Source organism: Capra hircus, chromosome 27 (assembly GCF_001704415.2).
Source record: "Capra hircus breed San Clemente chromosome 27, ASM170441v1, whole genome shotgun sequence".
NCBI lineage: Eukaryota > Metazoa > Chordata > Mammalia > Artiodactyla > Bovidae > Capra > Capra hircus.
In genome coordinates this window covers 38,608,431-38,633,759 of record NC_030834.1, presented here as the reverse complement: position 1 = coordinate 38,633,759, position 25,329 = coordinate 38,608,431, and the positions used below count along the sequence as shown (strand labels likewise).

The 25,329-nt window shown below is 47.7% G+C and overlaps 1 protein-coding gene across 1 annotated transcript; it reads right to left on the bottom strand.

Annotated features, from left to right (window-relative positions):
- LOC108634076 (putative protein FAM90A13P) lies at positions 5,479 to 7,995 on the bottom strand. The gene is made up of 4 exons (XM_018041811.1): positions 7,942 to 7,995; positions 7,239 to 7,435; positions 6,720 to 6,825; positions 5,479 to 6,189 (listed from the first exon to the last, which is right to left on the bottom strand). Exons 1-4 carry the CDS (start codon positions 7,993 to 7,995, stop codon positions 5,479 to 5,481), a joined length of 1,068 nt encoding a protein of 355 aa, XP_017897300.1.

Below are 25,329 nucleotides of genomic sequence, written 5' to 3'. Positions count from 1 at the left end.
AATTAGCTATGTAATTGCAAAAAAAAAAAAAATGTACAAATGAAACATCTAATATTAACATCAACGTTTATTCAATTTAAGAAATAAAGTTATAAAGTTCAAGGCACCTTACCCTATCGCCAGGCCAAACCACTACATCAGTTTACTATGGACTTTTGTTCTGAGCGATATGCTGAACACCAGCTTGAAAAAGCAAACCATCCTAAACTCCAGCTGTGCTCCTCCTCTCTGTCGGAGAGGATCAGAGAGGTGGGGGAGGAATGCCCTCACTGAGGGAGATGCAGCTCTGATGGTGGCCGAGGCCCAGTGAAGGAGGAATTGCCCTTTCCCAGCTGACCTGAGGCTGCTCCAAGGTCACATGACCTTGTCCAGAGTTTCTTAGCAAAGTGACATCAGCTATTCTCTTTGGTCTAACCACATCTGAAGACATGTTAAGAGAAAGAAATTATTCACAACGTCACTTGTGTGTGGAACACAAAAGACAGACAAAAAGAAAACAAGCAAACAGAATTTTAAAGAAGACAACGCTGACATGATGGCAAATACACAGGTACACAGACCTGAGTAAAGGGAATCAGAAGAGGAGCCGCAAAGAAAATGGGGCAGCAGATAGTCACAGAGGAAACCTGCAGTTTTGGGTGCTGAGAAGGTGTGTGGTTCACAGAAGCTGAAAGGTATGGCAATGCACCTAACACTTCACTAAAATTATAGTGGGATAATTCCAAAACTTTAAACAATTAAAATTGCAAAGAAATTAGAGAATCGATCCCCAGCTGTCTAAAGCCACATCACTACATGATTTTCCTCTTGTCCCGTTTCCCTGAGGGACTAGCCAAACACCAGCTTTAAACCACACAACCTGAAATTCAGCTGTGAGCCTCCAGTCTGTCAGCAGATGCTCAGAATCATGAGTCTGGACACTCCAGCCGAGGACATGCAGCTTCCAGGGTGGCTGAGGAGGGTCAGAGGGGAAATTTCCCTTTCCCGCTGACTTGATACTCCCCTAAGGTCACATGACCTTGATGAGGTTTTCTTTCTTTCTTTCTTTTTTTTTTTTTTGATGAGGTTTTCTTAACCAATCAACATTATGTAGGCCACAGTCCAGGGGGTCACAACGAATCAGACACAGCTGAGCGACTCAACAGCAGAAATCACCCTGTATCTCTCAGTGTCTCGAGGACCCATTTAGAAAAGAGAAATACCTTGTGCATTCACTTCCATGTGGGACATGAAACACAAATTTCAGAAGCAAAGAAGTCGACACAAGAGAAAGGAAAGCAAATGACATAAAAGCAAACATTCCCACAGAACAGAGCAGGGCGTGTCGGAGGATAGTGGCAAGGGGACGGCCGACGAGTGAAATGGATCCACAGGATGGGAACAAAAACACCTAAGTTGTTGGTGCTCACCAATTCTATGATCTACTGAAACTGAAATATATTTTTTGTACACATAACGTTTAATCTACCAAATTCACTGAATCAGTTCAGTTCAGTCAATCAGTGGTGTCCGACTCTTTTCGACCCCATGGATCACAGCACCACGCTAGGCCTCCCTGTCCATCACCAACTCCCGGAGTTCCCTTAAGCCCATGTCCATTGAGTCGGGATTACTATCCAGCCATCTCATCCTCTGTCGTCCCCTTCTTCTCCTGCCCCCAATCCCTCCTAGCATCAGGGTCTTTTCCAATGAGTCGACTCTTCGCATGACATGGCCAGAGGAGTGGAGTTTCAGCTTCAGCATCAGTCCTTCCAATGAACACCCAGGACTGATCTCCTTTAGGATGGACTGTCCTTGCAGTCCAAGGGACTCTCAAGAGTCTTCTCCAACACCACAGTTCAAAAGCGTCAATTCTTTGGTGCTCAGCTTTCTTCACAGTCCAACTCTCACATCCATACATGACCACTGGAAAAACCATAGCCTTGACTAGACAGACCTTTGTCGGCAAAGTAATATCTTTGCTTTTCAATATGCTGTCTAGGTGGATCCTAACTTTCCTTCCAAGGAGTAAGCGTCTTTTAATTTCATGGCTGCAATCACCATCTGCAGTGATTTTGGAGCCCCCCAAAAATATAGTCTGCCACTGTTTCCACTGTTTCCCCATCTATTTGCCATGAAGTGATGGGACCAGATGCCATGGTCTTCATTTCTGAATGTTGAGCTTTATGCCAACTTTTTCACTCTCCTCTTTCACTTTCATCAGGAGGCTTTTTCGTTCCTCTTCACTTTCTGCCATAAGGGTGGTGTCATCTGCATATCTGAGATTGTTGATATTTTTCCTGGCAGTCTTGATTCCAGCTTGTGCTTCTTCCAGCCCAGTGTTTCTCATGATGTACTCTGCATAGAAGTTAAATAAGCAAGTTGACAACAGACAGCCTTGACGTACTCCTTTTCCTATTTGGAATCAGTCTGTTGTTCCATGTCCAGTTCTAATTTTGCTCCCTGACCTGCATATAGGTTTCTCAAGAGGCAGGTCACGTGGTCTGGTATGCCCATCTCTTTCAGAATTTTCCATAGTTTATTGTGATCCACACAGTCAAAGGCTTTGGCATAGTCAATAAAGCAGAAAGAGGTTTTTCGGGAACTCTCTTGCTTTTCCTATGATCCAGCGGATGTTGGCAAGTTGATCTCTGGTTCCTCTGCCTTCTCTAAAACCAGCTTGAACATCTGGAAGTTCATGGCTCACATACTGCTGAAGCCTGGCTTGGAGAGTTTTGACCATTACTTCACTGGTGTGTGAAATGGGTGCAATTGTGTGTTCGTTTGAGCGTTCTTTGGCATTGCCTTTCTTCCCTGGTGGCTCAGACGGTAAAGCGTCTGTCTACGATGCGGGAGACCCAGGTTTGATCCCTGGGTTGAGAAGATCCCTTGGAGAAGGAAATGGCAATCCACTCCAGTACTATTGTCTGGAAAATCCCATGGACAGAGGAACCTGGTAGGCTACAGTCCATGGGGTCGCAAAGAGTCGGACACGACTGAACTACTTCACATTCACGTTCTTTGGGACTGGAATGAAAACAGACCTTTTCCAGTCCCGTGGTCACTGCTGAGTTTCCCAAGTTTGCTGGCATATTGAGTGCAGCACTTTCACAGCATCATCTTTCAGGATTTGAAATAGCTCCACTGGAATTCCATCACTTCCACTAGCTTTGTTTGTAGTGATACTTTCTACGGCCCATTTGACTTCACATTCCAGGATGCCTGGCTCTAGGTGAGTGATCACACATTGGTGGCCGAGAGCAGCTACCCCTCAGCCGAGGTCAGGGCGGCCGCCGACAGTTGCTACCACCGGCCTGAGGTCAGGGGAGGCGGCCGAGAGGAGCAACCCTCGTCCAAGGAGCGGCGGCTGCACGGGCACAGGAGGGCCAAGAGGAGCTACTCCACCTTCAAGGTCAGGAGGGACAGCCGTGAGGAGATACCCCTCGTCCAAGGAAAGGAGCAGTTTCTGTGCTTCCTGGAGCAGCCGTGGAGACATACCCCACGTCCAAGGTAAGAGAAACCCAAGCAAGACGATAGGTGTTGCGAGAAGGCATCAGAGGGCAGACACACTGAAACCACAATCAAAGAAACCTAGCCAATCTGATCACACAGACCACAGCCTTGTCTAACTCAATGAAACTAAGCCATGCCATGTGGGGCTGCCCAAGGTGGGTGCGTCATGGTGGAGAGGTCTGACAGAATGTGGTCCACTGGAGAAGGGAATGGCAAACCACGTCGGTATTCTTGCCTTGAAAACCCCATGAACAGTATGAAAAGGCAAAGAGTTGGACACAACTCAGCAACTTTCCCTCACTTCACTGAGAGACAAGGAGGTGGGGACCCTCAGCCTGAGCAAGGGTAGATAAGTGCCCGGTTGGTCAGGGAGTTCTCAAACCACTCGTGGTGGCCTCTGCTGGCCCCTGTTGGTCCAGGAACAACAGTCCCTGACACTTGCCTCTAGTCCCCTGCTAAGATCCCCAGAAGCCTGCTGTCTGGACTCCTAGGTTCTGGAGGAAGAGTTGGCGCAGGGCACCTGAGGATGAGGGCTGAGGTGATTCCGGGGCTTCCTGCGGCTGTAGGCAGTGCACAGGCTGACCACATTCTCCTTGCAGGGGACTGACACGGGGGCGTTGTTAACATGCATAAGTGGCCCCGGGGATCTGGGAGGCCCTGATTCTGTGTTTTTCATAAAGTCCTCCCATGCTCCTCTTTCCCCTCCATTACAAGATCTATCTTGAGTCAAAATAGTATTAAGATGATCTTCAAGGCTTAGAGATAAAAACCACACACAAAATGTTTTATATGGTAAAACTTTATTAAAATTCAAACTTTTTCATTGGTAAATTTTATAAAATTGGTGGGAGACATTACATCACTCTTACGAAAATGATCATTCAAAAGCAAGGCGGCAACTGATTCCAACCAGTTTTCCATACCAGTATTACATAATAGGGCTTCCCTAGTGGCTCAGTCTGTAAAGAATTTCCTGCAGTGCAGGAGACCTGGGTTCTATCCCTGGGTTGGGAAGATCCCCTAGAGGAGGACATGACAACCCACTCCAGGATTCTTGCCTGGAGAATCCCCATGGACAGAGGAGCCTGGCAGACTGAGGTCCATGGGGTCCAAAAGAGTTACACACGACTGAGCCACTAAGTGTACCTTTCCATGATAACAAAATCAAATAATACTTAATAACAAAATCAAAAATACCATTATGATTATAAATACGAAAGATCTTAATAAACTACTAGCATATTAAATCCAACAGTATGTAATTATATATACATATGAAATGGATCTTGCCCTATTGGTGATTTGATTTAGGGCTGAAGGAAGGCCCTGCAGGGCCTCGGTGCAGGGCCAGCCTGGCCAGGATATTGACTGTGACCAAATGATCTTTCTACATCTCTTGAGATGACTGTGTAATTTTTCTTGTTTCTTCTGAATACACAGAAAGAAATTTTTTAAAACAAAGCTTTAGAGTACCATTTAATGACACTTGATAAGCACAGCCACGAGAATTTTCCCCGCTGTGCCTTACAGTGCAAGACTCCACAGAGTCCATTAGACTTATCTCAGGATGGGGGTCGGCTGACCTTCTGCAGAGCAGAGTCAGGCCTTTAGGCAGGTTCCAAAGGTTCAGATACAGCTACTACCATCAAATACAGACAATACCATCATCAACTGCAGATAGTACCATCACTTCCTGTCTACACAATGGTTCTAAGTCACTCCTAGAGTTTGCCTCAATTGCTTATAATCGTTTTAGGTTGACAGCTTGCGGTTCGGTTGGATAAGCGCCATGGGACAGACTGGGGTTCCATGAGGAGACAGGGCAGTGTGTGCAGCTGTGTGTCCCCAGGGAGGTCCGGTCCCACTGCTGTCTCGCCCACCAGGGTGGGGAGTCCGCCTTCACCGGGAACAGCCGCTCCCTCTAACACCCTGCCCACCAGCCAGAGTCACAGTCAAGTCAGGGCACCGGGCACTGGAGGACGAGTCTCAGTTGCCACTGGTGTCTGCGTCCCAGTCACTCTCTTCGGAGGAAGAAGACACCAGGAGGTCATCGTAGAGGACGCTCCGGGGCCTGGGGACAGCGAGTCCCTCAGGCTCCTGTTCGTCGGACGGGCTCTGAGCAGGAGGGGCTGGCAGCTCCGCAGGCCGCGGAGACGGGGGCGCCATGTAGTGGCAGCTCCAGCAGCCTTCAGCATCTCTCAGGAAGCGCATCCTGAGAGGCTGGGCCCGAACGCGGATGCTGATGGGCGGCGGGTGGGCTGCGGGGAGCCCGCACACGCTCCTGGAGGGAGATCTGTCCGCGGGAGGCTGGAGGTCAAAGCGTTGCCCCTGGGCAGGTGTCTCCCTGGATGCACGGAAGGCCACTCTCAGTCCACGTCCAGCTGTGCTGGGTGGAGGAGGGAGATTCAGGAAGGCCCCCAGATCTGCTGTGGGAGTGCTGTGCTGGGGGGTCTGGACGGGGCTGAGTCTAGGTTTCTTTGCGGGGTTCACACATGTCAGGCTGGGGGTCTGCGCACATCTCTTGCCTGGAGCCTCGACGCTGCCCTTGGAGGCCGGGGCCGCATTCCTGCCGATGAGAGACACTGCGGGGAGGCTGGATTTCACTTCATCTTTCCTGGTGGGTGACCCTCTTGGGTGATCTGGATCCTGGAAGGATTTCCTCCTGGATGTGTGGATAAGCAGGGGCATGTTTGGGTGCTGTAAGAGAAGAGCACACAGAGAGGCCAGGGGTGAGAATCTCCTCTCCCTCCAGAAAAACACCTCACAGGAATTAATTTTACATGGTAAGATCCTCAACATCAGGGTGCTCATGTGACCCTGACACATTTATACATCCAGTGGCCAATGGAAATGTTCTAACAGTGTCTCTTGTTAAGTAAGGGGAAGAAGCTTTTGGTAGACCTTCTCGAGACTGTACACAGATTGGTGTTTTGCAGGCGCCTTGATGGCAAAATGAGTTTTCAGTTCCAGTTTTGGAGGATGAATCAAAATGTACAGATTCCTGTTCTAACTTAAAGGATTTGACTATGGAAGCTGCTGATAGAATCGCTTCCATGTCCCTACCAGCTTCTCGCCAGACATGCGAGTCAGAAAGCAAAATCAAAGGCACCGCGAAAAATGGCATCTGAAAACTAAATGCTGACATTGGTCAGGAAAGAACATGATCGGTTTCCTCCCAGAGACAGGACTGAGGCCAGTGGATTAAGGAGGGGGCCCAAGAGACTGACCCTCAGGCAGAGGCCGGGCTCCGGCTCCTCCTTCCAGCTCTGCGGCTGCCGAGCGCGGGGCCTCCTGGGAAATCGCTGCAGGAGCTTCCTCTGCTGCTCCTCTTTCCTGCAACACGAACAGGTCAAGTGTCAGAAACCAGTGTCCTTGTCACGGTTGCTGTGGCCCACCCCTTTCCTAGTTTGGGGGTGACACCGGACCTGAAGCCCTCTGCCTTTGTGCAGACCGCCCCTGTCCTTCCCTGACTCCAGAGACCCCTGCAGGGTCTCCCAGGAAGTCGTCTCTTCATCTCTATGGCTTCGGGGCCGGTCAGATGCAAAGCTGTGTGTGTTCCCCACTCTCCTTAGTGACTTCAGGGCCTGGTGTGAGCCCCCGAGTGTGGCCCCTGAGCACGTGGCTCCTGCCTCTGTCTCCCCAGTTGCCCTGTCCTTTCTAGACATGGCTCAGCACAGTGTCGACAAGGAGAGGAACCGCCTCCAGATTTCAGCCCCGACCTTGGGTCCCACCTCCCCGCCGCTCACCTCTGTCTTTCCTCCTCCTCTCTCTCAGCCGCGTTAGGGCTCCCTGGGGTCGGTGGGTCCTGCAGCTTCCACGCCAGGTTCTCCTTACCGAATCTGGACCCCAAGGGCAGGGGCACCAGTGCCCCTTGCCAGCGCTTCATGGGGCACCTGAGGCTCCTTGCTGTGTGCCCAAAGGCTCCACAGTCCTTACACTTCACCTGTGGGTGGAGGAGAACCAGGTCAGAGAGTCAGCAGAAAGCACAGGCAGGAGTTCAGAGGGAATGCAAGGATGGATGGAGAGCGTGGAATGCTGGTTCTGGAGAAAGGGCACGGTCCCTCAGGTGTCAGGATAATTACAACATTGTGGTTCCCAAAGCCCTCATCACAAGCATCAGAGGAGGAAGGGCTGGCGGTCTTCGGTGAACAGTAAGGGCCCATTGAAAGATCTGGATAAAGCCAGGGCAGACATAACCCCGAGGAGCCACGTGGTTCCTCCCAGGCTCTGAGTGGCCCGAGCTGCTCAGGAGGGAGTTGGAGGCAGCTATCTTTGGATGCGAATACACTAGTGAGTGATGGACCCAGAATATTCCAGGTCTAAACCCTGTCTCCGCAGTCCATGCCACCCACAGATTCCCTGTGGGTCCAAGCCTCCACTCACCATAGAGTCTTTGTCCTGTGGTTGGGGAGCCATCTGCCTCCCAGGTCCTGGGTTTTGCTTCCTCACTTTCTGGTCTTGAAAAAGTCGGCAGGCTTTCAGCCATCCGTACTGACCAGCCATCTTCCACACCTACTGGAGATTCTCCTCAATCTTAATTTTTGGATTTCCTCTGTGAAAACAAAACAAAGAAACAAAAAAAAACACCTGTCATATTGATGCAGACACAGAGACATCCCTGCCCTATCGACCCTAAATGGGGATCATGACATCAAGACCAGGTTTCTAAAAATTGTCTTCTCCTGCCCAGAACTTTCTCTTCACAGAAAGTAAAGAAGAACGAAAGAGCCTCTTGATGAAAGTGGAAGAAGAGAGTGCAAAGTTGGCTTAAAACTCAACCTTCAGAAAACTAAAATCATGGTAAATGCATAGGGAAACAGTGACAGACTATTTTTGGGGGCTCCAAAATCACTGCAGATGGTGACTGCAGCCATGAAATGAAAAGACGCTTGTCCCTTGGAAGAAAAGCTATGACCAATCTAGACAGCATATTACAAAGCAGAGACATTCCTTTGCTGACAGAGGTCCGTCTAGTCAAGGATATGGTTTTTCCACTAGTCATGTATGGATGTGAGAGTTGGACTATAAACAAAGGCGCATGCCGAAGAATTGATGCTTTGAACTGTGGTGTTGGAGAAGACTCTTGAGAGTCCCTTGGACTGCAAGGAGATCCAACTAGGCCATCCTAAAGGATATCAGTCCTGAATATTCACTGGAAGCACTGATGCTGAAGCTGAAACTCCCGTACTTTGGCCACCTGATGTTAGGAACTGACTCATAGGAAAAGACTTGATGCTGGGAAAGATGGAAGGCAGGAGGACAAGGGGATGACAGAGGATGAGATGGTCAGATGGCATCACCGAGTCGATGGACATGACCTCGAGTAAGCTCCCAGAGGTGAAGGTGGACGGGGAAGCCTGGGGTGCTCCAGTCCATGGGGTCCCATAGAGTCAGACATGACTGAGTGCCTGAACTGAACTGCCCAGACATTTCTATATTCTCCCCTGATTACTGACACACAGATTAGGACCCAGATTAACATGCATTTGGATTTGCATCCTCGGAAGACTAAATTTAGAGACTTGGGTTACATGTTTCACAATCTAGGAGATAAAAGATCTCCCCACATGTACACAAATATTTGTTCTAGGGGAAAGCTACACTTAATATTGAAGAATAGGCATTTGAAAATAAAAATTTAGTGTGATGAATTTTGAAAACTGGACTCTCCCATTCGGCATCAGGGAAAGCAATTTTCAAGTACAAATTCACTTCTAATTATCTTCCTCTCTACTAGATTAGATGACTCTCGGCTAAGGGTCTGTTTTCTGGAACTTTTGTCCTCAGCGTCTCATTTGTACCTCGCTAATGTGAAACATATGTTTCAACTAAGGGTGAACAAATAATGTTTTTGGCTTTCAATAGTATGCATATTCAATGGAAATCTAATCAGCCAGAAAAAAAGAAGAAAGAAAAAAATTTGAGATGTTATTATTTTCCAGAACATGGAGAGACCTTATTGTTATGATGCTAATGAATTAAGTTAGAGGCTGAAAGCAAACACAAAGGACATCACTCCTGGGTAGAACAGTGAGAGCAAACGAAAAGGTAACAAATCAACACATCGATAAACAAACCAGAAGACAGAGGCAAACAATCAGATACCCAGAAGAGTTAGCGGACGATAGGGAGGAAGCTTCCAACATCCACTGGCTCATCATAAAAGCAAGAGAGTTCCAGAAAAACATCCACTTCTGCTTTATTGACTATGCCAAAGCCTTTGACTGTATGGATCACAACAAACTATGGAAAATTCCGAAAGAGATGGGAATACCAGACCACCTGACCTGCCTCTTGAGAAACCTATATCAGGTCAGGAAGCAACAGTTAGAACTGGACATGGAACAACAGACTGGTTCCAAATAGGAAAAGGAGTACATCAAGGCTGTATGTCATCACCCTGCTTATTTAACTTACATGCAGAGTGCATTATGAGAAACGCTGGGCTGGATAAAGCACAAGCTGGAATCAAGATTGCCAGGAAAATATCAATAACCTCAGATATGCAGATGACACCACACTTATGGCAGAAAGTGAAGAGCTAAAGAGACTCTTGGTTAAAGTGAAAGAGGGGAGTGTAAAAGTTGGCTTAAAGCTCACCACTCATAAAACTAATATCATGGCATCCAGTCCCATCACTTCGTGGCAAATAGATGGGGTAACAGTGGAGTAGTGCAGAATTTATTTTTGGGGGGCTCCAAAATCACTGCAGATGGTGACTGTAACCATGAAATTAAAAGACACTTGCTCCTTGGAAGAAAAGTTATGACCAACCTAGACAGCATATTCAGAAGCAGAGACATTCCTTTGCCAACAAAGGTCCATCTAGTCAAAGCTATGCTTTTTCCAGTAGTCATGTTTGGATGTGAGAGTTGGACTGTGAAGAAAGCTGAGAGCTGAAGTATTGATGCTTTTGAACTGTGGTGTTGGAGAAGACTCTTGAGAGACCCTTGGACTGCAAGGAGATCCCACCAGGCCATCCTGAAGGAAGTCAATCCTGGGTGTTCATAGGAAGGACTGATGCTGAAACTCTAATCCTTGGGCCACCTGATGCTAAGAAGTGACTCCCTTGAAAAGACCCTAATGCTGGGCAAGACTGAAGTCAGGAGGAGAAGGGGACGACAGAGGATGAGATGGTTGGATGGCATCACCGACTCAATGGACACGAGCTTGAGGAAACTCCGGGAGTTGGTGATGGAGAGGGAAGCCTGCCATGCTGCAGTCCATGGGGTGGCAGAGAGTCAGACACGACTGAGCGACTGAACTGAACTGAGGGAGGAAGCTTCACGGGAGAAGGCAGGATAGTGACTGTGGTCAAATGTGTAGTGGCAGAGAGAGAGGAAAATCTGGGTGGTGAGCATGAATAAGGGTCAAAATGCTGAAATGTAATAATGTACAAAAAGGCAGAGTCACTGCAGTCCCCGTGACGCGAGGTGACCAGCAGGAGCTTGCCCGCCAGAAGAATAAGGAAAGGCAGAGCTGCTCGCTGAAGGGAAAGCACTGAGCTTCGGGGCGATTGTCCCCCAAGCAGAGGGACACCCAGATCATGCAGCAGAAGCTGAGAAAGGCAGAAGGGAAGGGGGAAGCCAAGTAACTTTGGGGCTTCGTGTGCAACCCTCTTGCCCTTGGCCTGTGGGCCTGAAGCCAGTGCCCCCACGCTGGGGTTTCCTGCCGCAGGGCTCCCAGGCCCCAGGACCGATGGCGTTCCCTTTGCCCTGAGTCTGCAGCGGGTCCCTTTTGTGCTTCCTTCCCCTCAGGTAGCCTCTTTCCCTTTCAGCCACTGCCAGAGGGTGAGGGGGTTATCCTTTCCCAGTCATTTTTATTCCTGTGGGTTTCACCCCAAAGTTTTAAAATTAGTTTTAAAATTGCAATTTGTAATTGCAAAAAAAAAAAAAAGGACAAATGAAACATCTAACATTAACATCAACATTTACTCAATTGAAAAAATAAAATTATAAAGTTTAAGACACTTCACCCTATCCACAGGCCAAATCACTACATCAGTTTACTATGGACTTTTGTTCTGAGCAATATGGTGAACGCCAGCTTTAAAAAGCAAACCATCCTAAACTCCAGCTGTGCTCCTCCTCTCTGTAGGAGAGGATCAGAGAGGTGGGGGAGGAATGCCCTCACTGAGGGAGATGCAGCTCTGATGGTGGCCGAGGACCAGTGAGGGAGGAATTGCCGTTTCCCAGCTGACCTGAGGCTGCTCCAAGGTCACACGACCTTGTCGAGTTTCTTAGCCAAGTGACATCATCTATTCCCTTTGGTCTAATGACATCTAAAGACTGGTTAAGAGAAAGAAATAATTCACAATGTCACTCATGTGTGGAACACAAAAGACAAAAAGAAAACAAGTAAAAAGAATTTTAAAGAAGACAGTGCTGACCTGATAGCAAATACAAAGGTACACAGACCTGAGTAAAGGGAATCAGAAGAGGAGCTGAAAAGAAAATTGGGCAGCAGATAATAACAGAGGAAACCTGCAGTTTTGGGTGCTGAGAGGGTGTGTGGTTCACAGGAGCCGAAATGTATGGCAATGCACCTAACACTTCACTAAAGTTATAATGGGATAATTCCAAAACTTTAACAATTAAAACATAATTCCAAAGAAATTAGAGAATCGATCCCCAGCTGTCTAAAGCCACATCACTACATGATTTTCCTCTTGTCCCGTTTCCCTGAGGGACTAGCCAAACACCAGCTTTAAACCACACAACCTGAAATTCAGCTGTGAGCCTCCAGTCTGTCAGCAGATGCTCAGAATCATGAGTGCTGGACACTCCAGCCGAGGAGATGCAGCTTCCAGGGTGGCTGAGGAGGGTCAGAAGGGAAATTTCCCTTTCCCGCTGACTTTATACTCCCCTAAGGTCACGTGACCTTGATGAGGTTTTCTTTCTTTCTTTCTTTTTTTTTTTTGATGAGGTTTTCTTAACCAATCAACGTTATGTAGGCCACAGTCCAGGGGGTCACAACGAATCAGAACAGCTGAGCGACTCAACAGCAAAAATCACCCTATACCTCTCAGTGTCTCGAAGACCCATTTAGAAAAGAGAAATACCTTGTGCACTCACTTCCATGTGGGACACGAAACACAAATTTCAGAAGCAAAGAAGTCAGCACAAAAAGGAAGGAAAGCAAATGACATAGAAGCAAACATTCCCACAGAACAGAGCAGGGCGTGTCGGAGGATAGTGGCAAGGGGATGGCCGACGAGTGGAGCGGGTCCACAGGGTGGGAACAAAAACACCTAAGTTGTTGGTGCTCACCAATTCTATGATCTACTGAAACTGAAATATATTTTTTGTACACATGAAGTTTCATCTAGCAAATTCACTGAATCAGTTCAGTTGCTCAGTCATGTCCGACTCTTTGCGACCCCCTGAATCACAGCACCACGCCAGGCCTCCCTGTCTATCACCAACTCCCGGAGTTCACTCAAACTCATGTCCATCGAGGCAGGATTGCCATCCAGCCATCTCATCCTCTGTCGGCCCCTTCTCCTCCTGCCCCAAATCCCTCCCAGCGTCAGGGTATTTCCAGTGAGTCAACTCTCCTCATGAGGTGGCCAAAGGATTGGAGTTTCAGGTTCAGCATCAGTCCTTCCAATGAACACCCAGGACTGATCTCCTTTAGGATGGACTGGTTGGATCTCCTTGCAGTCCAAGGGACTCTCAAGAGTCTTCTCCAACACCACAGTTCAAAAGCATTAAGTCTTCGGCACTCAGCTTTTTTCACAGTCCAATCCTCATATCCATACTTGACCACTGGAAAAACCATAGCCTTGGCTAGATGGATCTTTGTTGGCAAAGTAATGTCTCTGCTTTTGAATATGCTATCTAGGTTGGTCATAACTTTTCTTCCAAGCAGTAAGTGTCTTTTAATTTGATGGCTGCAGTCACCATCTGCAGTGATTTTGGAGCCCAAAAAAATAAAGTCTGACACTGTTTCTACTGTTTCCCCATCTATTTGCCATGAAGTAATGGGACCAGATGCCATGATCTTAGTTTTCTGAATGTTGAGCTTTAAGCCAACTTTTTCACTCTCCTCTTTCACTTTCATCAGGAGGCTTTTTAGTTCCTCTTCACTTTCTGCCATAAGGGTGGTGTCATCTGCATATCTGAGGTTCTTGATATTTCTCCTGGCAGTCTTGATTCCAGCCTGTGCTTCTTCCAGCCCAGTATTTCTCATGATGTACTCTGCATAGAAGTTAAATAAGCAGGGTGACAATATACAGCCTTGACGTACTCCTTTTCCTGTTTGGAACCAGTCTGTTGTTCCACGTCCAGTTCTAACTGTTGCTTCCTGACCTGCATATAGGTTTCTCAAGAGGCAGGTCAGGTGGTCTGGTATTCCCATCTCTTTCAGAATTCTCCACAGTTTATTGTGATCCACACAGTCAAAGGCTTTGGTATACTCAACAAAGCAGAAATAGATGTTTTTTCTGGAACTCTCTTGCTTTTTCCATGATCCAGCAGATGTTCGCAGTTTGCTCTTTGGTTCCTCTGCCTTTTCTAAAACCAGCTTGAACATCAGGAAGTTCACAGTTCACTTACTGCTGAAGCCTGGCTTGCAGAATTTTGAGTATTACTTTACTAGCGTGTGAGATGAGTGCAATTGTGTGGTAGTTTGAGCATTCTTCGGCATTGCCTTTCTTTGGTACTGGAATGAAAACTGGCCTTTTCCAGTCCTGTGGTCACTGATGAAATTTCCAAATTTGCTGGCATATTGAGTGGAGCACTTTCACAGCATCATCTTTCAGGATTTGAAATAGCTCAACTGGATTTCCATCACTTCCACTAGCTTTGTTTGTAGTGATGCTTTCTAAGGCCCACTTGACTTCACATCCAGATTTCTGGATGTCTGGCTCTACGTGAGTGATCACGTGATCGGTGGCCGAGAGAAGCAACCCCACGTCCAAGGAGCAGCACCTGCGCTGGCACAGGAGGGCCGAGAAGAGCTACTCCACCTTCAAGGTCAGGAGGGGCGGCCATGAGGAGATAGCCCTCGTCCAAGGTAAGGAGCAGCAGTTGCCCTTTCTGTAGCAGCTGTGAAGAGATCCCCACGTCCATGGTAAGAGAAGCCCAAGGAAGACGGTAGTTGTTGTGAGAGGCATCAGAGGGCAGATACACTGAAACCATAATCTCAGAAAACGAGCCAATCTGATCTCACTGACCATATCCTTGTCTTACTCAATGAAACTAACCCGTGCCATGAGGGGCCACCCAAGATGGGAGGGTCATGGTGGAGAGGTCTGACAGAATGTGGTCCACTGGAGAAGGGAATGGCAAACCACTTCAGTATTCTTGCCTTGAGAACCCCATGAATAGTATGAAAAGGCAAAATGATAGGATACTGAAAGGGGAACTCCCCAGGTTGGTAGGTACCCAACATGCTTCTGGAGATCAGTGGAGAAATAACTCCAGAAAGAATGAAGGGATGGAGCCAAAGCAAAAACAATACCCAGTTGTGGATGTGACTGGTGATAGAAGCAAGGTCCGATGCTATAAGGAGCAATATTGCATAGGAACCTGGAATGTCAGGTCCATGAATCAAGGCAAATTGGAAGTGGTCGAACAGGAGATGACAAGAGTGAACGCCGACATTCTAGGAATCAGCAAACTAGAATGGACTGGAATGGGTGAATTTAACTCAGATGACCATTAGATCTACTCCTGTGGGCAGGAATCCCTTAGAAGAAATGGAGTAGCCATCATGGTCAACAAAAGAGTCCGAAATGCACTACTTGGATGCAATCTCAAAAATGGCAGAATGATCTCTGTTCATTTCCAAGGCAAACCATTCATTATCACGGTAACCCAAGCCTACGCCCCAACCAGTAACGCTGAGGGAGCTGAGGTGAACGGTTCTATGAAGACCTACAAGACCTTTTAGAACACCCAGAAAAGCTGTCTTTTTCATTATAGGGGACTGGAACACAAAAGCAGGAAGTCAAGAAACACCTGGAGTAACAGGCAAATTTGTCTGTGGAGTACGGAATGAAGCAGGGCAAAGGCTAATAGAGTTTTGCCAAGAGAATGCACTGGTCATAGCAAACACTCTCTTCCAACAACACAAAAGAAGACTCTACACATGGACATCACCAGATGGTCAACACCGAAATCAGATTGATTATATTCTTTGTAGCCAAAGATGGAGACGCTCTTTACAGTCAGCAAAAGCAAGACTGGGCAGGAGCTGACTGTGGCTCAGATCATGAACTCCTTGCCAAATTCAGACTTAAATAGAAGAAAGTGGGGAAAACCACTAGACCATTCAGGTATAACCTAAATCAAATCCCTTATGGTGATACAGTGGAAGTGAGAAATAGATTTGAGGGACTAGATCTGATAGACAGAGTGCCTGAGGAACTATGGACGGAGGTTGGTGACATGGTACAGGAGACAGGGATCAAGACCATCCCCATGGAAAAGAAATGCAAAAAAAAGCAAAATGGCTGTTGGAGGAGGCCTTACACATAGCTGTGAAAAGAAGAGAAGCCAAAAGCAGAGGAGAAAAAGAAAGATATAATCATCTGAATGCAGAGTGCCAAAGAATAGCAAGGAGAGATAAGAAAGCCTTCCTCAGTGATCAGTGCAAAGAAAGAGAGGAAAACAACAGAATGGGAAAGACTAGAGATCTCTTCAAGAAAATTACCCTACAAACATCATTAAATCTAAACATTAAAGTATCCGTACCCCATTGCCTAGACCACATTGGTACCTCTTTTGTCTACTGTCCCATTTCTCCGATGGACACACACCACCAAATTTAAATCATCCTCAATCCCAGCTGCATATCTCTTACCTGTCAGTACATGCTCAGAAGGTAGGTGCTGGACACTTTGTGCACCTTTGAAGGTGGCCAAGGAGGGTCCGTGGGATCGTTTCCCTTTCCTGCTGCCTTTGAGTCTGCTCCCACATCACCTGACCTTGACGAGGTTGTATTAATCCAATCAAGGTTAAGTATCACCTTTGATCTAACATTTTGTACACACTTTCCGAAAAGAGAAATACCTTATAAATCCACTCATATATGGAACTCTAAATACAAAGAAAAAGAGGGAACAAGTAAAAAAAATTATTAAGAGACAGCAAACGATGGTAACGATAACCCTTTATGCGAGACAGCAAAAGAGACACAGATGTATAGAACAGTCTTTTGGACTCTGTGGGAGAGGGAGAGAGTGGGATGATTTGGGAGAATGGCATTGAAACATGTATAATATCATATAAGAAATGAATTGCCAGTCTAGGTTCGATGAAGGATACAGGATGCTTGGGCTGGTGCACTGGGATGACGCAGAGGGATGGTACCGGGAGGGAGGAGGAAGGGGGGTTCAGGATGGGTAACACGTGTACACCCGTGTCGGATTCATGTTGATGTATGGCAAAACCAATACAATATTGTAAAATAAAAAATAAATAAATAAATAAAAGTGTAAACACTCACACACACACAAAGAGACAGGAAATGACACAAAAAATAAACACATATTCACGGAGCAGAGCAGTGGGGGTCAGAGGGCCGCAGGAAGAGAGGCCCGCAGGCTGGTGAAAGCAAAACCTAGTTTCTGGTGTTGGTCAGCCTATGGCAGGCAGAGTTGAAAGCTATTTTTATACAAATAAAACATGTACTTTTGTAACCCAAAGATACCCTAGAAAAAGAAATGCTTAAAAATTACATTATCCATGCCTCAGTGCGTCCCTTGTGACTCAGCGGGTAAAGAGTCAGACTGCAATGCGGGGGACCTGGGTTCGATCCCTGGATTGGGAAGATCCTCTAGAGAAGGCAAAGGCTCCCCACTCCAATATTCTGGCCTGGAGAATTCCACGGACTATACAGTCCATGGGGTCGCAAAGAGTTGGACACAGCTGAGCGACTTTCGCTCACTTCACTGAGAGGCAAGGGGGTGGTGACCCTCAGCCTGAGCAAGGGTAGATAAGTGCCCGGTTGGTCAGGGAGTTCTCAAACCACTCGTGGTGGCCTCTGCTGGCCCCTGTTGGTCCAGGAACAACAGTCCCTGACACTTGCCTGTAGCCCCCTGCTGTCTGGACTCCCAGGTTCTGGAGGAAGAGTTGGCGCAGGGCACCTGAAGATGAGGGCTGAGGTGATTCCGGGGCTTCCTGCGGCTGTAGGCAGTGCACAGGCTGACCACATTCTCCTTGCAGGAGACTGGCCCGGGTCATTGTTAACATGCATAAGTGGCCCCGGGGATCTGGGAGGCCCTGATTCTGTGTTTTTCATAAAGTCCTCCCATGCTCCTCTTTCCCCTCCATTACAAGATCTATCTTGAGTCAAAATAGTATTAAGATATCTTCAAGGCTTAGAGATAAAAACCACACACAAAATGTTTTATATGGTAAAACTTTATTAAAATGGAAACTTTTTCATTGGTAAATTTTATAAAATTTGTGGGAGACATTATATCAATCCTACCAAAATGATCATTCAAAAGCAAGGCGGCAACTGATTCCAACTGGTTTTACATACCAGCATTACATAATAGGGCTTCCCTAGTGGCTCCGTCTGTAAAAAATGCGCCTGCAGTTCAGGAGACCTGGGTTCTATCCCTGGGTTGGGAAGATCCCCTGGAGGAGGGCAGGACAACCCACCCCAGGATTCTTGCCTGGAGAATCCCCACGGACAGAGGAGCCTGGCAGACTGAGGTCCATGGGGTCCAAAAGAGTTACACACGACTCAGCCACTAAGTGTACCTTTCCATGATAACAAAATCAAATAATACATAATAACAAACTCAAAAATTTCCTGATGAGCATAAGTACAAAAGATCTTAATAAACTACTAGCATATTAAATTCAACAGTATGTAGTTATATTTACATATGAAACGGATCTTGCCCTATTGGTGATTTGATTTAGGGCTGAAGGAAGGCCCTGCAGGGGCTGGGTGCAGGGCCTGCCTGACCAGGATGTTGACTGTGACCAAATGATCTTTCTACATCTCTTGAGATGACTGTGTAATTTTTCTTGTTTTTCTGAAAACACAGAAAGAAATCTTTTAAAACAAACTTTATAGTAACATTTAATGGCACTTGATAAGCACAGCCCCGGGAATTTTCCCCACTGTGATTTATAGTGCAAGACTCCACAGAGTCCACTAGACTTATCTCAGAACGGGGCGTGGCTGACCTTCTGCAGAGCAGAGTCAGGCCTTTAGGCAGGTTCCAAAGGTTCAGATACAGCTACTAGCATTAATACAGACACTACCATCATCAACTGCAGATACTACCATCACTTCCTATCTGTATCTACTATTGTAACCCAATAGTACCCTGGAATATCAATACTTGGAAGTTAAATTTTACATGGCTCAGTGCATCCCTTGTGACTCAGCAAGTAAAGAATCTGCCTGCAATTCGGGAGTCCTGGGCTGGGAAGATCCCCTGGAGAAGGGAAAGGCTACCCACTCCAGTATTCTGGCCTGGAGAAGTCCATGGACTGTACAGTTCACGGTGTCACAAAGAGTCGGACACAACTGTGCCACTTTCACAGTGCATAAAGCCACACGTGTACGTATCTTGTGTGTGTCTTTTTTCTCTGGGGGATATACTGAACAGCAAATAGAAATAAACAACCTGAAATCCAGCTGGGTGCCTCCCATCTGTCAGTAGATGCTCAGAATGGTGGGCGCTGGACACCGTCCACTGGAGGAGACGCAGCCTCGGAAGTGGCTGAGGGTCCTTGTTGGAAGTTCCCTTTCTTAGCTAACTCGTTACTGCTCCAAGGTATGTGACCTTGTTAAGATTTTCCTGACCAATCCAAGTCATATATCAGCTTTGTTCGCTCTGTGTCTGAAGACAGATTCAGAGAAGAGAAACACCTATTGACTCTACTCATGTGTGAAGCAGGAAGAAACCAAGAAACAAAAAGAAAACAAGTGAAAAAAAAATGAAGAACTAAACAAATGACACAAGAACAGATACACAGAAACACAGAGCTGAGTGGTGGATACAGGGGGGGCTGGCAGGCGGGAGGGCCCGAGGGTAACACAGTCACGGAGAGCAAAGGAGGGAAGATAGCGTGTTGGTGCTGGGCAGGCGCACGGTATGCCGGAGCTGAAACATATTGTTGTAAACCTAAAACTCATCTAATATTATAACAGAATATCTCAGAAAAATAGAAATGAAAATTTAAAAAAAATTAAAGAATCTTCACCGCATTGTCTAAAGCCACATCACTACATATTTTGACTGCTGTTCCATTTCTCTGGGGGTATAGCTGAACACCACATATATTTCAAACCGACCTGAAATCCAGCTGCGCTCCTCCTATCTGTCAGTAGAATCTCGGAAAAATGGCTGCTGGACAAACTTCACTGGATGACATGAAGCTACTCAGGTGGCCGAGGATGTGTCCATGGGGAAAGCTGTCTTTGCAAACTGACCTTCATGCTACTCCAAGGTCACATGACCTTGCTGAGCCATTTGTACCCAAGGAATGAAATGCATGACAATAGACAGACAAGAGAATTGGTTGCCCCTTACTCTTGCTCAGTTTTACCACCTGACTGTCCCCAGAATTCCGCTTGGAGATTTTGAAAGCTAATGATGGAGTTTCCCTGGTAGCTCAGTGGATAAGAATCCACCTGCCAATGCAGGAGACCTGGGTTCGATCCCTGGTCTGGGGAGATCACCTATGCTACAGAGCAGCTAAGCCCATGTGCCACTACTGAGCCTGCGTTCCAGAGCCCGGGCGACACAGCCGAGGCCACGCACCGCAGAGCCTGCGCTCTGCAGCAAGAGAAGCGCTTGCAAGGGGAAGCCTGCACAGCGCAACCGGAGTGGCCCTGGCTCGCCGCAACTAGAGCAAAAGCCCTCAGAGCAAAAGAGACCCAGCAGAGCTAAAATCAAATAAATAAGCAAGAGAAGAGGTAGTGAGGTATCAGTGCCATCCTTGTGTGTGTTTCTGTGAGTGGACTCGGGCCTTCTTGGGGAATTGTGCTGCTTTGGCAGGAACACACCTCATCCGAGTGGATATACGGGAAGACTCTCGCTGGAGATTTGGGTTCAGTATGGATGTGGGTCCAAGGATAACTTTCCAAGTCCTACAGACAAGAGGGGAGATTTGCTTTGTGATGACATTCATTTTCTTTGGAAAAGGACATTGCACTAATTATTTTAAAAACCTGCTTGTGTGATGGCTGATAGTTTTAGGTATTTTATGTTCTTGCAGATTTATCCCATGAGCTTATGTGAGGGTAACAAGACTGGGTTTCTGTTGAGACTGCTGTGTGCATAATTCAGGAATCAGCTGAGTAAGATAAAGGGTATGATTATGGAAGGAACTCTTCATCCACTGGGCTCAGTTCAGAGATTTGGGGACAAAATACAGATTCCTGAGGTCTGGGAGGGCAGAGATCAGATGTCTGTCTCTTGAGCCCTAGGTGGTTTCCATCCACAGACATAGGTTGAAGGGCCTCAAATAATGTAAGACCGGATGTCTCTGAGACTCCACCAGGACCTTGCCTGAGCAGGTCATGACATTCTGGGAAACCTGGGCAGTGGAGCTGAAGATCAGAGCTGTGTCGGCCCCAGGCCCTGAAGGGGTAGATCGGGTGGGGAGATGTTGAAACGAGTGGAGCTGAATTGTGTGGAAAGAGCAGTGGAGAAAGGGGGGCTCAGAGAGTGGGGCTGAGTCTCTGCTCACTCTCCCAGAGTGCAGACCTGCGTCCCAGTGTTTACAGGGGCCCAAAGAAACCAGACTTCCCAGGTGGCACAACTGATAAAGAACCCACCTGCCAATGCAGGAGACATAAACAGACATGAATTTGATCCCTGAGTTGGGAAGAACCCCTGGCGGAGGGCTGGAGAAGGCAGTGGCACCCCACTCCAGTACTCTTGCCTGGAAAATCCCATGGACGGAGGAGCCTGGTGGGCTGCATTCCATGGGATCACTAAGAGTTGGACACGACTGAGCGACTTCATTTTCACTTTTCGCTTTCATGCATTGGAGAAGGAAATGGCAACCCACTCCAGTGTTCTTGCCTGGAGAATCCCAGGGACCGGGGAGCCTGGTGGGCTGCCATCTATGGGGTTGCACAGAGTCGGACACGACTGAAGTGACTTAGCAGCAGCACTAGCAGCCTGGCGGAGGGCATGGGAACCCACTCCAGCATCCTTGCCTAGAGAATCCTATGGACAAAAGAGCCTGGCAGGCTATGGTCCATGGGATCAAAAAGAGCTGGACACGACTGCAGCGACCAGCACGCACACAGGCAAAGCGACCAGACGCAACACCGAGCTCCTTCAGCCACAAACGGCTGCTTGAACATTTACAACTATTATTGCACACGCAAATTCTAACTTCTTACAAAACTTTACACCCACGTTGCCAGGTCTCTTCATTCTCCATTTCATGCCACGTTTTCATGAATAGGTCTTTCCCCAAATCATAATGTACTCACGTGTTTACTGTTGTTCAACTGCTAGGGTGTGACTAACTCTGCAACCCCATGGACCGTACCCCCCAGGCTCTTTCTTCCATGGGTTCTCTAGGCAAGAATGCTGGAGTGGGTTGCCATTTCCTTCTCCAGGGGATCTCCTGGACCCAGGGATAAAACCCAGGTCTCCTGCATTGCAGGTGGATTATTTACCACTGAGCCACCAGGGAGACCTGATTGTATGTTACAGGACTTTTTAGGGGCTTGCACAAAGAATCTTTTAGGGGTTTGCCCTGCTACACAAAGAATCTGCCTGGAATACAGGAGACCTGGGTTAGGAAGATCCTCTGAAGAAGGGAATGGCAACCCACTCCACTGTTCTTGCCTGCAGAATTCCATGGACAGAGGAGCCTGGTGGGCTACCATCCGTGGGGTCACAAAGAATCTGACACGACTGAGCGACTAGCACTATGCCTCCTCCACAGGATTTTTTCTGCTATGAAATCTGGCTGTAGCCCCACTGTGCTTTCAGGATCGCTGCATCCTCAGGGTGATATCTGTGTGGACTGAGAAATGAGTGATCACCGAAGACTTCCCTTCCTCCATGACACTGACGGTGTGTTGTATAGCCTGCGTACATGTGGACCAGAGGGGTTGCTCTATGGAGAGAGAATGTCTCAGAACCTTCTGTGAAATCACTTCTCTAGGATAAAGTGTTCAGAAGTATGCTTTGGTGCTGCTCAACAATACCTTAGTATTTCTCAAAGGTCTTCGTCTTTGTTCTTGTTTTAGTGCCTTTTTTTTTTTTTTCCACGGAATTTCTTGTGCACATCAAGCCTGGGGCTTGGCTGAATGTTGACAGTTATCAAAGTCCTAGTGGTTCTCCACATGGAGTTGGCTCATGGCGAACAATACTTATGAAAGAAACACTAGGCATTCTTATCCTCTGCTCACATCCTCTAGGGTCTTTAAGAGTTGGGAGTTGTTGCTGAAAACACCCATATTGTACTTAGAGGGAGTTCTGCTAAGTTACCTGAGGTCAGGTCAGTGACTAAAGGCTTTGCCACAGAGACAGCGCACATGTGGATCCATGTCCACAGGTGATTCCTGTCTGGACCGGGGAGTGCGATGCCTGACGGAGCCTCCATATTGATTACAGACAGTTACTTTAGTGAGTGTGAACTTGGTGACTTTAAAGGCTAACGCTATGGCTGCTGTTCCTCCCACGTTCTCAGTGTGGAATGTGGGAGGAACAGCGTGTCACCTCGGGTGAGAAAGTCTACTGAGGGCCTTCTTTGTACCCAAGGAATGAAATGCATGACAATAGACAGACAAGAGAATTGGTTGCCCTTTACCTTGCTCAGTTTTACCACCTGACTGTCCCCAGAATTCCGCTTGGAGATTTTGAAAGCTAATGATGGAGTTTCCCTGGTAGCTCAGTGGATAAGAATCCACCTGCCAATGCAGGAGACATGGGTTCGATCCCTGGTCTGGGGAGATCACACTTGCTACAGAGCAGCTAAGCCCATGTGCCACTACTGAGCCTGCGTTCCAGAGCCCGGGCGACACAGCCGAGGCCACGCACCGCAGAGCCTGCGCTCTGCTGCAAGAGAAGCGCTTGCAAGGGGAAGCCTGCACAGCGCAACCGGAGTGGCCCTGGCTCGCCTAGAGCAAAAGCAAAAGCCCTCAGAGCAAAAGAGACCCAGCAGAGCTAAAATCAAATAAATAAGCAAGAAAAGAGGTAGTGAGGTATCAGTGCCATCCTTGTGTGTGTTTCTGTGAGTGGACTCGGCCTTCTGGGGAATTGTGCTGCTTTGGCAGGAACACACACTCATCCGAGTGGATATACGGAAAGACTCTCCTGGAGATTTGGGTTCAGTATGGATGTGGGTCAAGGATAACTTTCCAAGTCCTACAGACAAGAGGGGAGATTTGCTTTGTGATGACATTCATTTTTCTTTGGAAAAGGACATTGTACTAATTATTTTAAAAACCTGCTTGTGTGATGGCTGATAGTTTGGTATTTTATGTTCTTGCAGATTTATCCCATGAGCTTATGTGAGGGTAACAAGACTGGGTTTCTGTTGAGACTGCTGTGTGCATAATTCAGGAATCAGCTGAGTAAGATCAAGAGTATGATTATGGAAGGAACTCTTCATCCACTGGGCTCAGTCAGAGATTTGGGGACAAAATACAGATTCCTGAGGTCTGGGAGGGCAGAGATCAGATGTCTGTCTCTTGAGCCCTAGGTGGTTTCCATCCACAGACATAGGTTGAAGGCCTCAAATAATGTAAGACCGGATGTCTCTGAGACTCCCCCAGGACCTTGCCTGAGCAGGTCATGACATTCTGGGAAACCTGGGCAGTGGAGCTGAAGATCAGAGCTGTGTCAGCCCCAGGCCCTGAAGGGGTAGATCGGGTGGGGAGATGTTGAAACGAGTGGAGCTGAATTGTGTGGAAAGAGCAGTGGAGAAAGGGGGGCTCAGAGAGTGGGCTGAGTCTCTGCTCACTCTCCAGAGTGCAGACCTGCTTCCCTGTGTTACAGGGGCCGAAAGAAACCAGACTCCCGGTGGCACAACTGATCAAGAACCCATCTGCCAATGCAGGAGACATAAACAGACATGAATTTGATCCCTGAGTTGGGAAGAACCCCTGGCGGAGGGCTGAGAAGGCAGTGGCACCCCACTCCAGTACTCTTGCCTGGAAAATCCCATGGACGGAGAAGCCTGGTGGGCTGCATTCCATGGGATCACTAAGAGTTGGACACGACTGAGCGACTTCATTTTCACTTTTCGCTTTCATGCATTGGAGAAGGAAATGGCCACCCACTCTGGTGTTCTTGCCTGGAGAATCCCAGGGACCTGGGGAGCCTGGTGGGCTGCCATCTATGGGGTTGCACAGAGTCGGACACGACTGAATTGACTTAGCAGCAGCACTAGCAGCCTGGCGGAGGGCATGGGAACCCACTCCAGCATCCTTGCCTAGAGAATCCTATGGACAAAAGAGCCTGGCAGGCTATGGTCCATGGGATCAAAAAGAGCTGGACACGACTGCAGCGACCAGCACGCACACAGGCAAAGCGACCAGACGCAACACCGAGCTCCTTCAGCCACAAACGGCTGCTTGAACATTTACAACTATTATTGCACACGCAAATTCTAACTTCTTACAAAACTTTACACCCACGTTGCCAGGTCTCTTCATTCTCCATTTCATGCCACGTTTTCATGAATAGGTCTTTCCCCAAATCATAATGTACTCACGTGTTTACTGTTGTTCAACTGCTAGGGTGTGACTAACTCTGCAACCCCATGGACCGTACCCCCCAGGCTCTTTCTTCCATGGGTTCTCTAGGCAAGAATGCTGGAGTGGGTTGCCATTTCCTTCTCCAGGGGATCTCCTGGACCCAGGGATAAAACCCATGGTCTCCTGCAT